We start from the raw sequence: 14,746 nt of genomic DNA, 5'->3' as shown, positions 1-14,746 counted from the left end.
CAGTTAATCAATAGAATACCGGTACTTAGATATTTGTCACATGTGTACAAACTTCTTGTAAAAGGTACGGTTGATTAGTTACGAAATTGTCTGACCTTTGATGTACTAATTAGGTTATAAAATTATCAAGAGTGATTTGCAAGGATCCAAAATTAAACTTTGTTTGATTTTATCAAAAATTGAATTCTTGGGATTCTTTGATATGCTGAATCTAACCATGTGTTTAGATTTGGGATATTTGACCATAAAATGTTAATATCCAATTCCAAATATTCAAGTTCTTAGACCACATTCATTCTGTGTCAGAAACCTATACTATGTCAAATATTTAATCAAAATCAAAATTCAGATTTGTATTGCACAATTAATAGAAATTGTAAGTAGATTCATAGTTAAAATAGATTCATAGTAAAAATAGATACAGCATCAAATTCTAGTTTAGTGAAGAAATTATGTATAGATATAGTTTGAAATTTACTGTTCATTCTTAAATATTTTGATAAATAATTAAAGGTAAGTTTTTTAGATTTTTATAACACATTGTATTAGTGATGAATGATATTTTGGAATTTTTAAAAAAGAAATTTTTGTAAATGTTTTTGAAGAACTTTGTGGTAGGCTTGTTTGTTATTCTGTATTAAATAATTCACAAATGCTATATATATATATTTTGATATTGTCCATTAATAGATAATTAAATTAAAAACTTGGTGTAACCATGTATTTAGATTTTGGATATTGGACACTAATAGGTAAAAGTCCAATTTCAATTTTTTCAATTCTTTGACAACATTCATTCTGTGTCAGAAACCTATGCTATGTCAAATATTCAATCACAATCCAAATTCAGAGCTGTATCAAGCTTGAATGTAGTGTCCATACTTGCCCCAACAGTTCAAGGTTCAACCTCTGGGGTCGTATCAAGCTGCACCCAGCAGAGAATTTTATTTATCTATATATTTAATATCTTCTTGGCTTTTATTTCACATTATTAATTTATTGAATCTTGAAAAAAAATCACATAATTGTGAATAATTTCATGTATATTTGTCTTTTATAGTCTTGGTCAGATGCGTTTAAAGGACAACCAGACCTGAAGGAAGTAGAGAAATGTTATAATGATTTGAAGGGAAAAGGAATAGAATTTCCAATGACAGATCTAGATCATATGGCACCAATTCACACACCAGCTAGGGTATGTCTAGTTATAGAGAACTATTAGCATAAAAACCAAGTTATAATCAATATGTCATTGTAAAATATTTGCATTAAACAATTCATAATCTAATAACATTGCTAATAAACTTGTTATTTGTGCAACTGCACCCAGTATTAAAAAAACTAATGGATTTCAAGGAAATTTTTTAAAAAAGCTATTACTACATATGAAGATTTCACCAAAGGCAAAATGGTACAATCTGATATTTTCGCTACATTGACAACAACACTTAAGTAAAATGCATCTTTTATTGTCGACATGTTTCGCCGATTAGATCGGCGTCATCAGGACAAAGTATACATAATTAGAACCCCTGAAGTACAAAAAAACGGCATCTTGTATGTGACGTCATAATTGTCCATTGTTGACGTTGCTATAGGATACTCTATATCAAAATGTAATGTTAAACAGAAAATGAATCAAACATAGTACAATGCAAATGAAGTTAATAAATTTAGAGTTAATCTATAATTGTTGTAATTGTCTTTATCTTAAAAATGGTTGTAAACTATTCTAATGGTAATTATAAGTATAGATAAAATGTGTTTTTAAATAAAAATATGTGTAACATGAATGTAAGTACAATGTCAGTGTACAGTTTGTATAAAATTTCTTCCTAATTTGGACAACACTTTTAGGGCACACCACTACCACTTCGACTGGCTTCCCTTTGGCCAGAGGTACTACTTCCAATCGCGTCGGGAATGCCGTAAAGTGGTTTACCGTCGCAAAATTTCTAGGCAATGTTGGTTTAACTGGAAATGGTGGTGGGAAGGATTTATGTTCTTTGTATCTTACTTCTTTTATGTTCAATTTCCTGTAGGTTCTAAATAGTGCTGGAAGTCTATCTTGGTTTTTTTGTGTCATCTCCATTCACTTTTGAACTCTACCAGCACAAAACATAGGAGGCGTTGGTTCAGCAGCTCTTTATTTATCTCTTTTTTTATAATCTGATATTTTGAAAAAAGGAGATCATTATAAATTTGTAACTTGATATGAATCCAGGGAGTATCATTTTGTGACCTCACTGTCTATTCTTTCATCTGAAGTTACTAAATTTTTCAGCTCTAAAGGGGTAGTTTTGTCAAATGAGTGGTTCTGACTTCTGGGAAACTGGGAGTGATTAATATATGATAGTTGTGAACAGTAATTTTCTGTACATATACAAAATTCCAAAGAAGAAGAATGAACAAAATTATTTTGAAACACATTGACATTTTGTAATCTTTTTTAGAGTCAACCAGAACCTGAACCTGTTATCAGACAACAAAGACAACCAAGTTTACGAGCAGTGAGTTATCTCCCTTCAATTAAAAGTTTCAATATTAAGGATTCACACAAACTAGAAGGCATATCGACTAATACCACACCAATTTTTTATTTATATTTACTCAGTGTAAGTTAATGTATAAGATTGGCCTTTGGATTAGTCAATCAATTTCTAACCTGTTTTTAAATTATTTGTGATAATTCTTTCTCAAATATTTGCTTAATTTAATTTTACATGAAAGAATGTTTAGCTGAGTCTTGACATAGTCACAGTATAGAAGACAACATTATTGATTTTCAGGTGACAGTCACAATAATGTACAGGTCCTCTATTTTGGATCTGTAATTCTTGCTGGTAAAGATGAACTGAATTAAAAATCTTGAAATTATTGAATGTTGATACAGTTAAGGGGAGATAACTGTAAACCCGAAAGGAATGTTCAATATCCAGTTATCAGTTTTTTTATTGTGATGTGGTAATGAGGGAATCTAATTGAAGGACTAAATATTTGAAAAATTGAGAACCTTAAAATTAGTTAAAAAAAATTATTTGTAGTCTAACTAAAAAGACAAATATTTGTATTTTGTCATGGTTGCCTACATTTAAAACTTGACAGTAGACATTATTAAACTTTTCTGAATGCTATTTAGAAGGTGGTATTAATTAGTGCCCCACATCACTTTTTATTCACTTGATATGGCATCTTGATGAGACATTAATCATACAGTGATTTTCTTAAAAATGTTAATTTTTCCATGCAGATGAAATATGTTGTAAGAGAAGAAATTCAGGTTTGGTTTGTTTGAATTGTTGTTTATGCATGTATCTTATAGTAAAATTCTGTTAGCTCTTCTTTTCCCAAAACAGAGATCAAAGATGTTTTTGTCTTATGTGGTGTCAATCTCTAGAATAGGTCTAATAAATAGGTCATGTTATATTGTAAATGTTTAATGAATTTGAATGAAAGAGTAAAGTGTAAAAATAAATGGTGAAATGATTGAAAAATATGAAAAATAAAATATTATTGATTAGTAAAGTTTCCTTGTCTAGGCAGTATTGAAGGAATTCTGACAGTACTGGGTACAATGTTCTTAAAAAGATACAAATGTTGGGTTTTCAAAATTTGCTGTCTTCTCAATCTTATCTTTGGCAACTGCAAACTTTGTGGATGTGATTTATTTTGTTGTATTTAAATTAAAACGGCCCAATTTTGACAGTTCAGCTGTCTGTTTCATTGCTTCCCACTTTTGAGAGTTCATGCATCTACTCCAGTCTGATTGTTCATTGCTACCCACTTTTGACAGTTCATGCATCTACTCCAGTCTTATAGTTCATTAGACACTCAATCACATCTGTCAAGTTTTGAAAAAAAAATTAGATGTGCACTGTAAAAGGAAACTTAACCCTTATTGGTGGATAATGTGCCATGACAATCTATCAATATTACATTTATTAATAAGATCTAAAACAATGAGGAAGTATGAAGTAGATGTACATGATTAGTGTAAATGTGAGATCTATTTATAGAGACAAAGGAAAAACAAATGTTCTGAGGCTTGCAAGATTTGTAATTTATTGAATATTGTTATTTGTTAGTGAAAGTTGCATGTACAGATTCATACATTTTTTTTCATTTTTTCAAGTGACAACAAATTTGTATGAATGCTATTTGTGAGTGAAAAAAGCATGTGCAGGTTCATACATCTTGTTTTTTCATTCAACTTCAAAACTTTATGATGTTAGTTGTGAGATAAAGTTACATTTGTAGCTTTTAAATTTATACATTTTAGTGTATTTTAAGCTTGGACTTCATAAATGTAGGTTATTATTAAAGAAATTCAGGAATTAAAAATGATGACTTGCTTTGGTTGATTGAATTGTATGTTCAAGTTGTATTTTGCCAAATACACAATGCCTTTTATTTTAAGATGGTATATTATAAGTAGGTTGTGTTTTATATAATACTTGTTTATAGATTTAATTATGTTATATACCTCTTAAGCTTTAAATATTTAGATTAACTTGACTACATTATTTTTAATAGATCATTATGGCTATTGCTTGTCTAAATTAATTTTTTTTCCACAAAAACTTTCAGGTGCATATATTTTATTAAAGAAAAAACTAAATAGAAATAAGGCAGTCACTATTATAAGTTTTAATAGAAGCTTAATTGTATGTGCATTTTATAGATGAATATATTCACCTCATGCTTTGTTACTGTTTGTAGGACCAACCACCACAAATACCAGTAGTGCCACCAGGTCCCATTAATCCAACATCTGAACAAATGGCAAAGTTAAAAAATGAACTGACTGTTGTCAACGCAAATATTAAAGTAATGGGAGACATGTTAACAGAACTTGATCCATCGAGTGTAGATCCATCAGATTTAGAATTGCTACAGGTAACTACATGATTTTTAACTCCTACATGTAAAATGTAGACCTTGTAAAAAGACCTAATGCATCCAATATAGATCTGTCTGCTGAATTTCCTTACGCAAGTGTATTTTATTTTTATGCCAATGCTACAATAGAAGAGACTGGTAATGTTTTCTGGTTTGTGCATCTGTACCTTAATCTGTCCATCCATCCATCCTGTATCAGGTTAAGTTTTGGTTTAAGGTAGGGAAAAGGTTTTTGATAGTGGACTTTGATAAAAATTCTCTATCATAAACAAATATTCTGTATAAAATCAGTAAAAAAAGATTTTTTAAATGTACAACAATATTTTACTGTCCTTCTGTCCATCCCATTTTCATTTCCGCACTCTTAATGTAATTTTGTCTCATGCAAATTTTATGAAACTTATACACAATTCTAAGAACCACAACACACAGAGTTCAAATTTGGGCAGTGAGTCGCTTACTGTTCTAGAGTTATGCCCCTTTATAACAGAAAATTGCAATTTTTTTGCTTTCACACTCCAACTTAAGATTGCATTATGCAAATTTTATGAAACTCATACACAATGCTAAGAACCACAACACGCAGACAGAGTTCGAATTTGGGCAGTGAGTCATTTACTGTTCTAGAGTTATGCCCCTTTTTAACTTGGAAAATTGCAAAGATTGAGTGTGGGCATTCAGGTCCTCAGACACATTCTTCTTTTATTTCTTGTAATGTTATAGTAAAAGTCTTTTTCAGTAAATATTGTAATTCATTTGTAGTTTCTAGTTCAGAGAATGATACTTGAAATTTATTCAAAAGGACTCCATAAATTCAACAACAAAACATTTGTCATTCAGTATTTATGAAAAGAAAATATCAATGTCAGTCACAATATTATTTTTAATGAAAAAGTTCAGCATATAAATATCTCAATCTGATATGGGAGTGTTGGGATGATAGCAGAACTGATGGAATGCTATGCAATTGTCATTAAAGAATATTGAAATCATAGTACCACTTTTAGTGACAAATAATGCTTGTATAGCTCATTTTTGACATCAAACTATCACTATTAGATATGACAATATATGAAATCGTTATTACCAGTGCATGACTAATGAAATATTATATTTCATTGTTTCCTTACAGGAATTGAATCGTACAAACAGACAAATGCAGCAAAGATTAGTAGATTTATTAGATAAAATAGCAAATGAAGAAGTTACTAGTAAGTGACTGTTAACAAACTTGATTTATTAGATAAAATAGCCAATGAAGAAGTTACTAGTAAGTGACTGTTAACAAACTTGATTTATTAGATAAAATAGCCAATGAAGAAGTTACTAGTAAGTCACTGTTAACAAACTAGATTTATTAGATAAAATAGCCAATGAATAAGTTACTAGTAAGTGACTGTTAATAAACTTGATTGATTAGATAAAATATCAAATGAATAAGTTACTAGTAAGTGACTGTTAATAAACTTGATTTGTTAGATAAAATAGCCAATGAAGAAGTTACTAGTAAGTCACTGTTAACAAACAAGATTTATTAGATAAAATGGCCAATGAATAAGTTACTAGTAAGTGACTGTTAATAAACTTGATTTGTTAGATAAAATAGCCAATGAAGAAGTTACTAGTAAGTCACTGTTAACAAACTAGATTTATTAGATAAAATAGCCGATGAAGAAGTTACTAGTAAGTCACTGTTAACAAACTAGATTTATTAGATAAAATAACAAATGAAGAAGTTACTAGTAAGTCACTGTTAACAAACTTGATTTGTTAGATAAAATAGCCAATGAAGAAGTTACTAGTAAGTGACTGTTAACACACTTGATTTGTTAGATAAAATAGCCAATGAAGAAGTTACTAGTAAATGACTGTTAATAAACTTGATTTGTTAGATAAAATAACCAATGAAGAAGTTACTAGTAAGTCACTGTTAACAAACTAGATTTATTAGATAAAATAGCCAATGAATAAGTTACTAGTAAGTGACTGTTAATAAACTTGATTTATTAGATAGAATAGCCAATGAATAAGTTACTAGTAAGTGACTGTTAATAAACTTGATTTGTTAGATAAAATAGCCAATGAAGAAGTTACTAGTAAGTCACTGTTAACAAACTAGATTTATTAGATATAATAGCCAATGAATAAGTTACTAGTAAGTGACTGTTAATAAACTTGATTGATTAGATAAAATATCAAATGAATAAGTTACTAGTAAGTGACTGTTAATAAACTTGATTTGTTAGATAAAATAGCCAATGAAGAAGTTACTAGTAAGTCACTGTTAACAAACTAGATTTATTAGATAAAATAGCCAATGAATAAGTTACTAGTAAGTGACTGTTAATAAACTTGATTTGTTAGATAAAATAGCCAATGAAGAAGTTACCAGTAAGTCACTGTTAACAAACTAGATTTATTAGATAAAATAGCCAATGAAGAAGTTACTAGTAAGTCACTGTTAACAAACTAGATTTATTAGATAAAATAGCCAATGAATAAGTTACTAGTAAGTGACTGTTAATAAACTTGATTGATTAGATAAAATATCAAATGAATAAGTTACTAGTAAGTGACTGTTAATAAACTTGATTTGTTAGATAAAATAGCCAATGAAGAAGTTACTAGTAAGTCACTGTTAACAAACAAGATTTATTAGATAAAATGGCCAATGAATAAGTTACTAGTAAGTGACTGTTAATAAACTTGATTTGTTAGATAAAATAGCCAATGAAGAAGTTACTAGTAAGTCACTGTTAACAAACTAGATTTATTAGATAAAATAGCCGATGAAGAAGTTACTAGTAAGTCACTGTTAACAAACTAGATTTATTAGATAAAATAACAAATGAAGAAGTTACTAGTAAGTCACTGTTAACAAACTTGATTTGTTAGATAAAATAGCCAATGAAGAAGTTACTAGTAAGTGACTGTTAACACACTTGATTTGTTAGATAAAATAGCCAATGAAGAAGTTACTAGTAAGTGAGTGTTAAACTAGATTTATTAGATAAAATAGCCAATGAAGAAGTTACTAGTAAGTGACTGTTAACAAACTTGATTTGTTAGATAAAATAGCCAATGAAGAAGTTACTAGTAAATGACTGTTAATAAACTTGATTTGTTAGATTAAATAACCAATGAAGAAGTTACTAGTAAGTCACTGTTAACAAACTAGATTTATTAGATAAAATAGCCAATGAATAAGTTACTAGTAAGTGACTGTTAATAAACTTGATTTATTAGATAGAATAGCCAATGAATAAGTTACTAGTAAGTGACTGTTAATAAACTTGATTTGTTAGATAAAATAGCCAATGAAGAAGTTACTAGTAAGTCACTGTTAACAAACTAGATTTATTAGATATAATAGCCAATGAATAAGTTACTAGTAAGTGACTGTTAATAAACTTGATTGATTAGATAAAATATCAAATGAATAAGTTACTAGTAAGTGACTGTTAATAAACTTGATTTGTTAGATAAAATAGCCAATGAAGAAGTTACTAGTAAGTCACTGTTAACAAACTAGATTTATTAGATAAAATAGCCAATGAATAAGTTACTAGTAAGTGACTGTTAATAAACTTGATTTGTTAGATAAAATAGCCAATGAAGAAGTTACCAGTAAGTCACTGTTAACAAACTAGATTTATTAGATAAAATAGCCAATGAAGAAGTTACTAGTAAGTGAGTGTTAACAAACTAGATTTATCAGATAAAATAGCCAATGAAGAAGTTACTAGTAAGTGACTGTTAACAATCTTGATTTGTTAGATAAAATAGCCAATGAAGAAGTTACTAGAAAGTGACTGTTAACAAACTTGATTTGTTAGATAAAATAACCAATGAAGAAGTTACTAGTAAGTCACTGTTAACAAACTAGATTTATTAGATAAAATAGCCAATGAATAAGTTACTAGTAAGTGACTGTTAATAAAGTTGATTTATTAGATAGAATAGCCAATGAATAAGTTACTAGTAAGTGACTGTTAATAAACTTGATTTGTTAGATAAAATAGCCAATGAAGAAGTTACTAGTAAGTCACTGTTAACAAACTAGATTTATTAGATAAAATAGCCAATGAATAAGTACTAGTAAATGACTGTTAATAAACTTGATTGATTAGATAAAATATCAAATGAATAAGTTACTAGTAAGTGACTGTAAGTAAACTTGATTTGTTAGATAAAATAGCCAATGAAGAAGTTACTAGTAAGTCACTGTTAACAAACTAGATTTATTAGATAAAATAGCCAATGAATAAGTTACTAGTAAGTGATTGTTAATAAACTTGATTTGTTAGATAAAATAGCCAATGAAGAAGTTACTAGTAAGTCACTGTTAACAAACTAGATTTATTAGATAAAATAGCCAATGAAGAAGTTACTAGTAAGTCACTGTTAACAAACTAGATTTATTAGATAAAATAGCCAATGAAGAAGTTACTAGTAAGTGAGTGTTAACAAACTAGATTTATAAGATAAAATAGCCAATGAAGAAGTTACTAGAAAGTGACTGTTAACAATCTTGATTTGTTAGATAAAATAGCCAATGAAGAAGTTACTAGTAAGTGACTGTTAACAAACTTGATTTGTTAGATAAAATAACCAATGAAGAAGTTACTAGTAAGTCACTGTTAACACACTTAATTTGCAGGGATACATTTTTTTGTGTTAACCTAACTGTGACTGTGAGTCTGACCTTGGACTGTGATATTTCAGTGAACATACCAACAAACTGAAAATGAGTTGGAAAGGGCTTGATTCATCAGATTAGTACTTAGAACAAAAACAACTAACAAAAGGTTTTTTGTACAGACATTATAGACGGACTGAGAAAAACAACCTTGTCGAATGTTTACTATTTACAAATGTATACAAGTCCAATTCACCAATATTTGTAAAAATGTTTTAAATACTAAAAACTCAAGACTACATATTCATGTAGATCAATATTTGATCTAACTTCTGTTCAAAGTGTGAGGGATACTGCTTTACCTCTTGTCTGTTGGTCCATCCTATGAGTTTTTTGTTTCAATTTTTTATTATAATGAAAAATTAGAGCTTTCTGAAATTTGGTATCAAGCTTCATATGAGCATGCTATACTGTTTGTAACAGTTCACAGTACATCTTGTTATCTCATGTCTTACAAATTCATGATATTGGAATGATAAGCCAAAACAGCATAAAGTTAGGTATAAAGCAATGACAGATTAAAAAATTGCATAGTTTTTATATCACATAATTTTTATGGCCCCGCAACAAAGTTGTGGGGGCCGTATAGTTTTACCCTTATCCGTCATTCTGTCATTCTGCAACGAACAGTTATATGGACTTTTTTTCTAAAAGACTTCTCATATTGAGCTGATTTTTAGTATGTGAGTCTACTACATGTATGATGAGTTACAGATGGAACAGTTATACAGACTTTTTTCTAAATGCCTTCACATATTGAGCTGGTTTTTTAAAGGCAGTGCTTTAATGCCTTTCTAGTTGCCGTGCTAATCTTTCTTTGCGCGATATCCAACTTATCTACGTGGGGGGTCATTAGGCTCCAAGTAGATCCGGAAAATGTTGATTCTCTCCTCTTCTTATTGTGATATAAAATGTTTTTTGTTTCATTTCATTTACATTGGGAAATAGAGAAACGATCATTGTGTTTTGTTAGTTTTAAAAACTTTTGATATATTTGTATTTTACATTATAAGCAGTCAACCGATTGACAAACTAGAATTATTTGAATTCCGTGTGTAAAGAGGTCGGGTTAATTTCGAGTGTTATCTGCAATCTAGATGTTTATAAATCATTTCAGTCGTTGATGTAATAATTAAAGGTCGACTGAACATGAATTATATTATACAATTTAAAGCGCATTTCTGTTTATGCACGCGAACCCGTCTAACGTTATTGTTATTCCGCAGTTATATAAAGTAGCAAATTATCGTTCCTGAATAGGTGGCGCCGTCGTAGCCGATCCTGTTCTTCAACTTCCGGTTTCTGCACTGTGCAACTATTACAGTTGCATTTTTAATTAACGATGCCAAGTACTTGTTGTTGTGTACCTGGATGTCATTTAAGAGGAGGACATGCATTTCCAAATGACTTAAAAAGAAGGAAAAGTTGGATCAACGCCATGGCCCATACGCAGATTGGACGAGAACACGGTGAAATCGTGGAGTCCATCTCAATCAGCTGTTGTTTGCAAGGCACATTTTACTGAAAAAGACTACGTGCAGGAAACTATTCATGGTAAAACTCTATTTTCTTTTTAAAATATATAGTTATATATGTAATCGCCATGCGAATAAACCAAAGTCTGTTTACAACCGCAATTATCGTTTTAGAATAAAAGGGGGTGGTTAATTCAAGACGTCATAATTTTTTGGATTACGATTCAGTGTGATCTGTTTGAGATTTTTTGGTGCTTGCTACAATTATAATGATTTCTTACAAGAGGTATATCATACTGAGAATTATTTTAGCAGTAATTATGCTAATGTAGTAATGACAGGAATGCATAAGCTATGCCTCGTAGACTTTCTTGAAAAATATCAATGACAATGTTAACAGGAACAAAACAATGACATGCTCTCATCTATATTATAGTTATTTAGGTACAAACAATGTATGTTTGTTGCATACGTCTCTCATTGTTTGTCCTTTGGATTTACATAACATACATTTTGATGTACATTGAATCAGGCTAACATACATGTAGTTTTATCCAGATTGTAATGAATAAGTCTAGTTAATATTTTGCCAGGTAGTACAAAGTATGCATTGCTAATGGAAGTTCATTTAATTATCAAAAAACTAATGTTTTATAACCTTTTTCAGAGGGCAAACCCTCCATACAGAGACTTAAGTCTACTGCCATTCCCAGCCTATTTTCCTGGATCAAGCAAGAGACTGAATCGTCCGCAAAAGTTTTGATTGTAAAGTTGGTTTTCCTGAAGAAGTCATTCATACTGCAGACAGGATTTATGACTGTCCACCACCAACTGCCGAGCTAATGTTGAGCTTCACAGATGGAATTACGCAAACACCATCAATGCCTATATTTTCAGCAGAGAATTTTGAAATGAAGACACGTGACACAGCCTTGCATTTTTATACCAGTTTAGAGTTGTATACTAAATTTTTATTTGTTTTGACCACACTTGGTCCAGCAGCACATTGTTTGAGATACATATATTTTCAAATTGATAGGATGTCATTTGAAAATCATTTTTTTTATGACTTTGATGAAATTGAGGCATTATACAACCAACTTTGAACTGTCTAGATTCTAGATTGAAACTAGTGTTAAGAATATTGTGTAAACATGGATTGTTTTTATGTCTAAACAGTGGCGTGAGGCTAACACTTGGCCATTTAGTGGTTTAGTCAGGTATTTTTCGCCATCCAACTTCAAATTAAAGTTTCCTACAACTTGGATTATTATTGACAGCACAGAATATCCCGTGATAAAACATAAAGCTCCTAGAGCTCAGGCAACCTTTTCATCATATAAAAACAGAAACACTGAAAATACTTGTACATGTATGTTCGACACCTGGTGGTTTAGTCAACTACAAAAATGTATGTCTCTAATGCATATGTTGGTTGTACCAGTGACTGTGAAATAGTTGAAAGATGTAGAATACATGTGTAGTTCAATTATGTGACCCAGGTGACAGTGTGATGGCAGACAAAGGTTTAAATGTGCAAGATTTGTTTGCTCACTTTTTTCAAAAAAAGAAACAGAATTAGCTCCAAAACTCTTATACGGGATAGAAAAGTCTCCAATTAACACGTGCACATAGAGCTAATTATTAGACTTGGCAAAACATACAAAATTCTAATAAATCCTATGAATATAACTGAAACAAAACTTTCATCTGAAATAACATTTAGTTGTTATATGTTGTGTAATTTTAGAACTTGTATTGTGCCAAAGGATGCATAAATAAAAGTGACGCAATGAAGTTTGTTCTGATATATATATGATAAATATTATTTACAATTACATGCACATGTAAATTGTAATGCATAAAAAAATAAGGAGATGTGGTATGATATTCAGTGAGTTTATCGAACCAAAGTGCATAAGAAATGGGTTAAGCAGTTACAGGTGTTACTGTCACTGTACAATCTCCAACAATTAGAAAAACTTGTACCGTGTAAAAAATTTCAGAGATCTTACAACTAAGTTTGACTTTGGTGAATTGTTTATATGTATCTGTTGATGTAAATATAAAAAAGAAGATGTGGTATGATTGCCAATGAGACAACTCTCCACAAGAGACCAAATGACACAGAAATTAACAGCTATAGGTCACAGTACGTCCTTCAACAATGAGCAAAGCACATACCGCACAGTGAGCTATAAAAGGCCCAGAAATGACAATGTAAAACAATTCAAACAAGAAAACTAACGGCCTAATTTATGTACAAAAAATGAACGAATAACAAATATGCAACACATAAACAAACGACAACCACTGAATTACAGGCTCCTGACTTGGGACAGGCACATACATGTACATACAGAATGTGGCCGGGTTAAACATGTTAGCGGGATCCCAACCCACCCCCTAACCTGGGACAGTGGTGTAACAGTACAATATAAGAACGAACTATAAAAATGAGTTGAAAGAGGCTTAACTCATCAGATGGATAAATACAAATACAAGTGGACGTGGCCTGGTAGTTGTACATCCAAACAACTAAAAGACACTAAGTACAGATCTGAGAGTACTCGCATTTACTGACAGCTAGTTCAAAGCCACTAACAACTGATAAAAAAATCTTGCATCTAAGACTAAATTATCAATCCGTAAGCTCCCTTTAGAATTTTATAAATTTTAGATTTTACATTTCTGAGTTGTGGGGTTTTATTCATTAAAAAAGGGGGGATTTTCCAGTTTTTGGACAACAACCCAAAAATGCTTTAAGCAGTTTGCATGAAACTTTGGTGAATTATTTATAGCTATTGATGTAATCTCCCTATTGATTTTCATAAATTTCAAATATGACATTGAGAAGAATTTGAACTTTATTTGTTTATAGCAAGAAATCTTTAATTGAATATAAATTCAATTCATATAACTGATTTCAAGTTCTTTGACTACATTTATTCAGAAACTATAATATGTCAAATATTTAATTACAATCCAAATTCAGACCTGTATCAAGCTTGAATATTGTGTCCATTTTTGCCCCAACTGTTCAGGGTTGGACCTCTGCAGGTGTATCCAGCTGCGCTCAGCGAATCAGTTTATTTCTTAATTAAGAACTCCTTTTTGTCGAGCCTGCGACTTTTGTCGCAGAAAGCTCGACATAGGGATAGTGATCCGGTGGCGGCGTTAGCTAACTTCTTAAAAGCTTTATATTTTAGAAGGTGGAAGGTCTGGATGCTTCATACTTTGTATATGGATGCCTCATGTTACGAAGTTTCCGTCAGTCACATGTCCAATGTCCTTGACCTCATTTTCATGGTTCAGTGACTACTTGAAAAAAAAGTTATGATTTTTTGTAATGTTAAATTCTCTCTTATTATAAGTAATAGGATAACTATATTTGGTATGTGCGTACCTTGCAAGGTCCTCATGCCCATCAGACAGTTTTCACTTGACCTCGACCTCATTTCATGGATCAGTGAACAAGTTTAAGTTTTGGTGGTCAAGTCCATATCTCAGATACTATAAGCAATAGGTCTAGTATATTCGGTGTATGGAAGGACTGTCCAACTGGCAGGTGTTATCTGACCTTGACCTCATTTTCATGGTTCAGTGGTTATAGTTAAGTTTTTGTGTTTTGGTCTGTTTTTCTTATACTGTATGCAATAGGTCTACTATATTT

The 14,746-nt window shown here is 30.6% G+C and overlaps 1 protein-coding gene and 1 long non-coding RNA gene across 4 annotated transcripts in view; both read left to right on the top strand.

Annotated features, from left to right (window-relative positions):
• The window catches only part of LOC127707758 (TOM1-like protein 2), a 45,435-nt gene that overhangs the window by 10,945 nt on the left and 19,744 nt on the right, over positions 1-14,746 (top strand). For all 3 annotated transcript variants that reach the window (XM_052212521.1, XM_052212522.1, XM_052212523.1), the window contains exons 5-8: positions 1,061-1,195; positions 2,454-2,510; positions 4,720-4,896; positions 6,032-6,110. In XM_052212521.1, the coding sequence (XP_052068481.1) occupies positions 1,061-1,195; positions 2,454-2,510; positions 4,720-4,896; positions 6,032-6,110 (448 nt within the window). The remainder of the gene's footprint in view (positions 1-1,060; positions 1,196-2,453; positions 2,511-4,719; positions 4,897-6,031; positions 6,111-14,746) is intronic.
• Positions 10,425-12,861, top strand: LOC127707768 (uncharacterized). The gene is made up of 2 exons (XR_007985002.1): positions 10,425-11,152; positions 11,741-12,861. It is a non-coding gene; the product is annotated as an uncharacterized LOC127707768 (long non-coding RNA).

Source organism: Mytilus californianus, unplaced genomic scaffold (genome assembly GCF_021869535.1).
Source record: "Mytilus californianus isolate M0D057914Y unplaced genomic scaffold, xbMytCali1.0.p SCAF_7, whole genome shotgun sequence".
In the NCBI taxonomy this organism is placed as follows: domain Eukaryota; kingdom Metazoa; phylum Mollusca; class Bivalvia; order Mytilida; family Mytilidae; genus Mytilus; species Mytilus californianus.
Note: the sequence above shows the minus strand (reverse complement) of the source record. Positions and strands in the feature narration are given on the sequence as shown.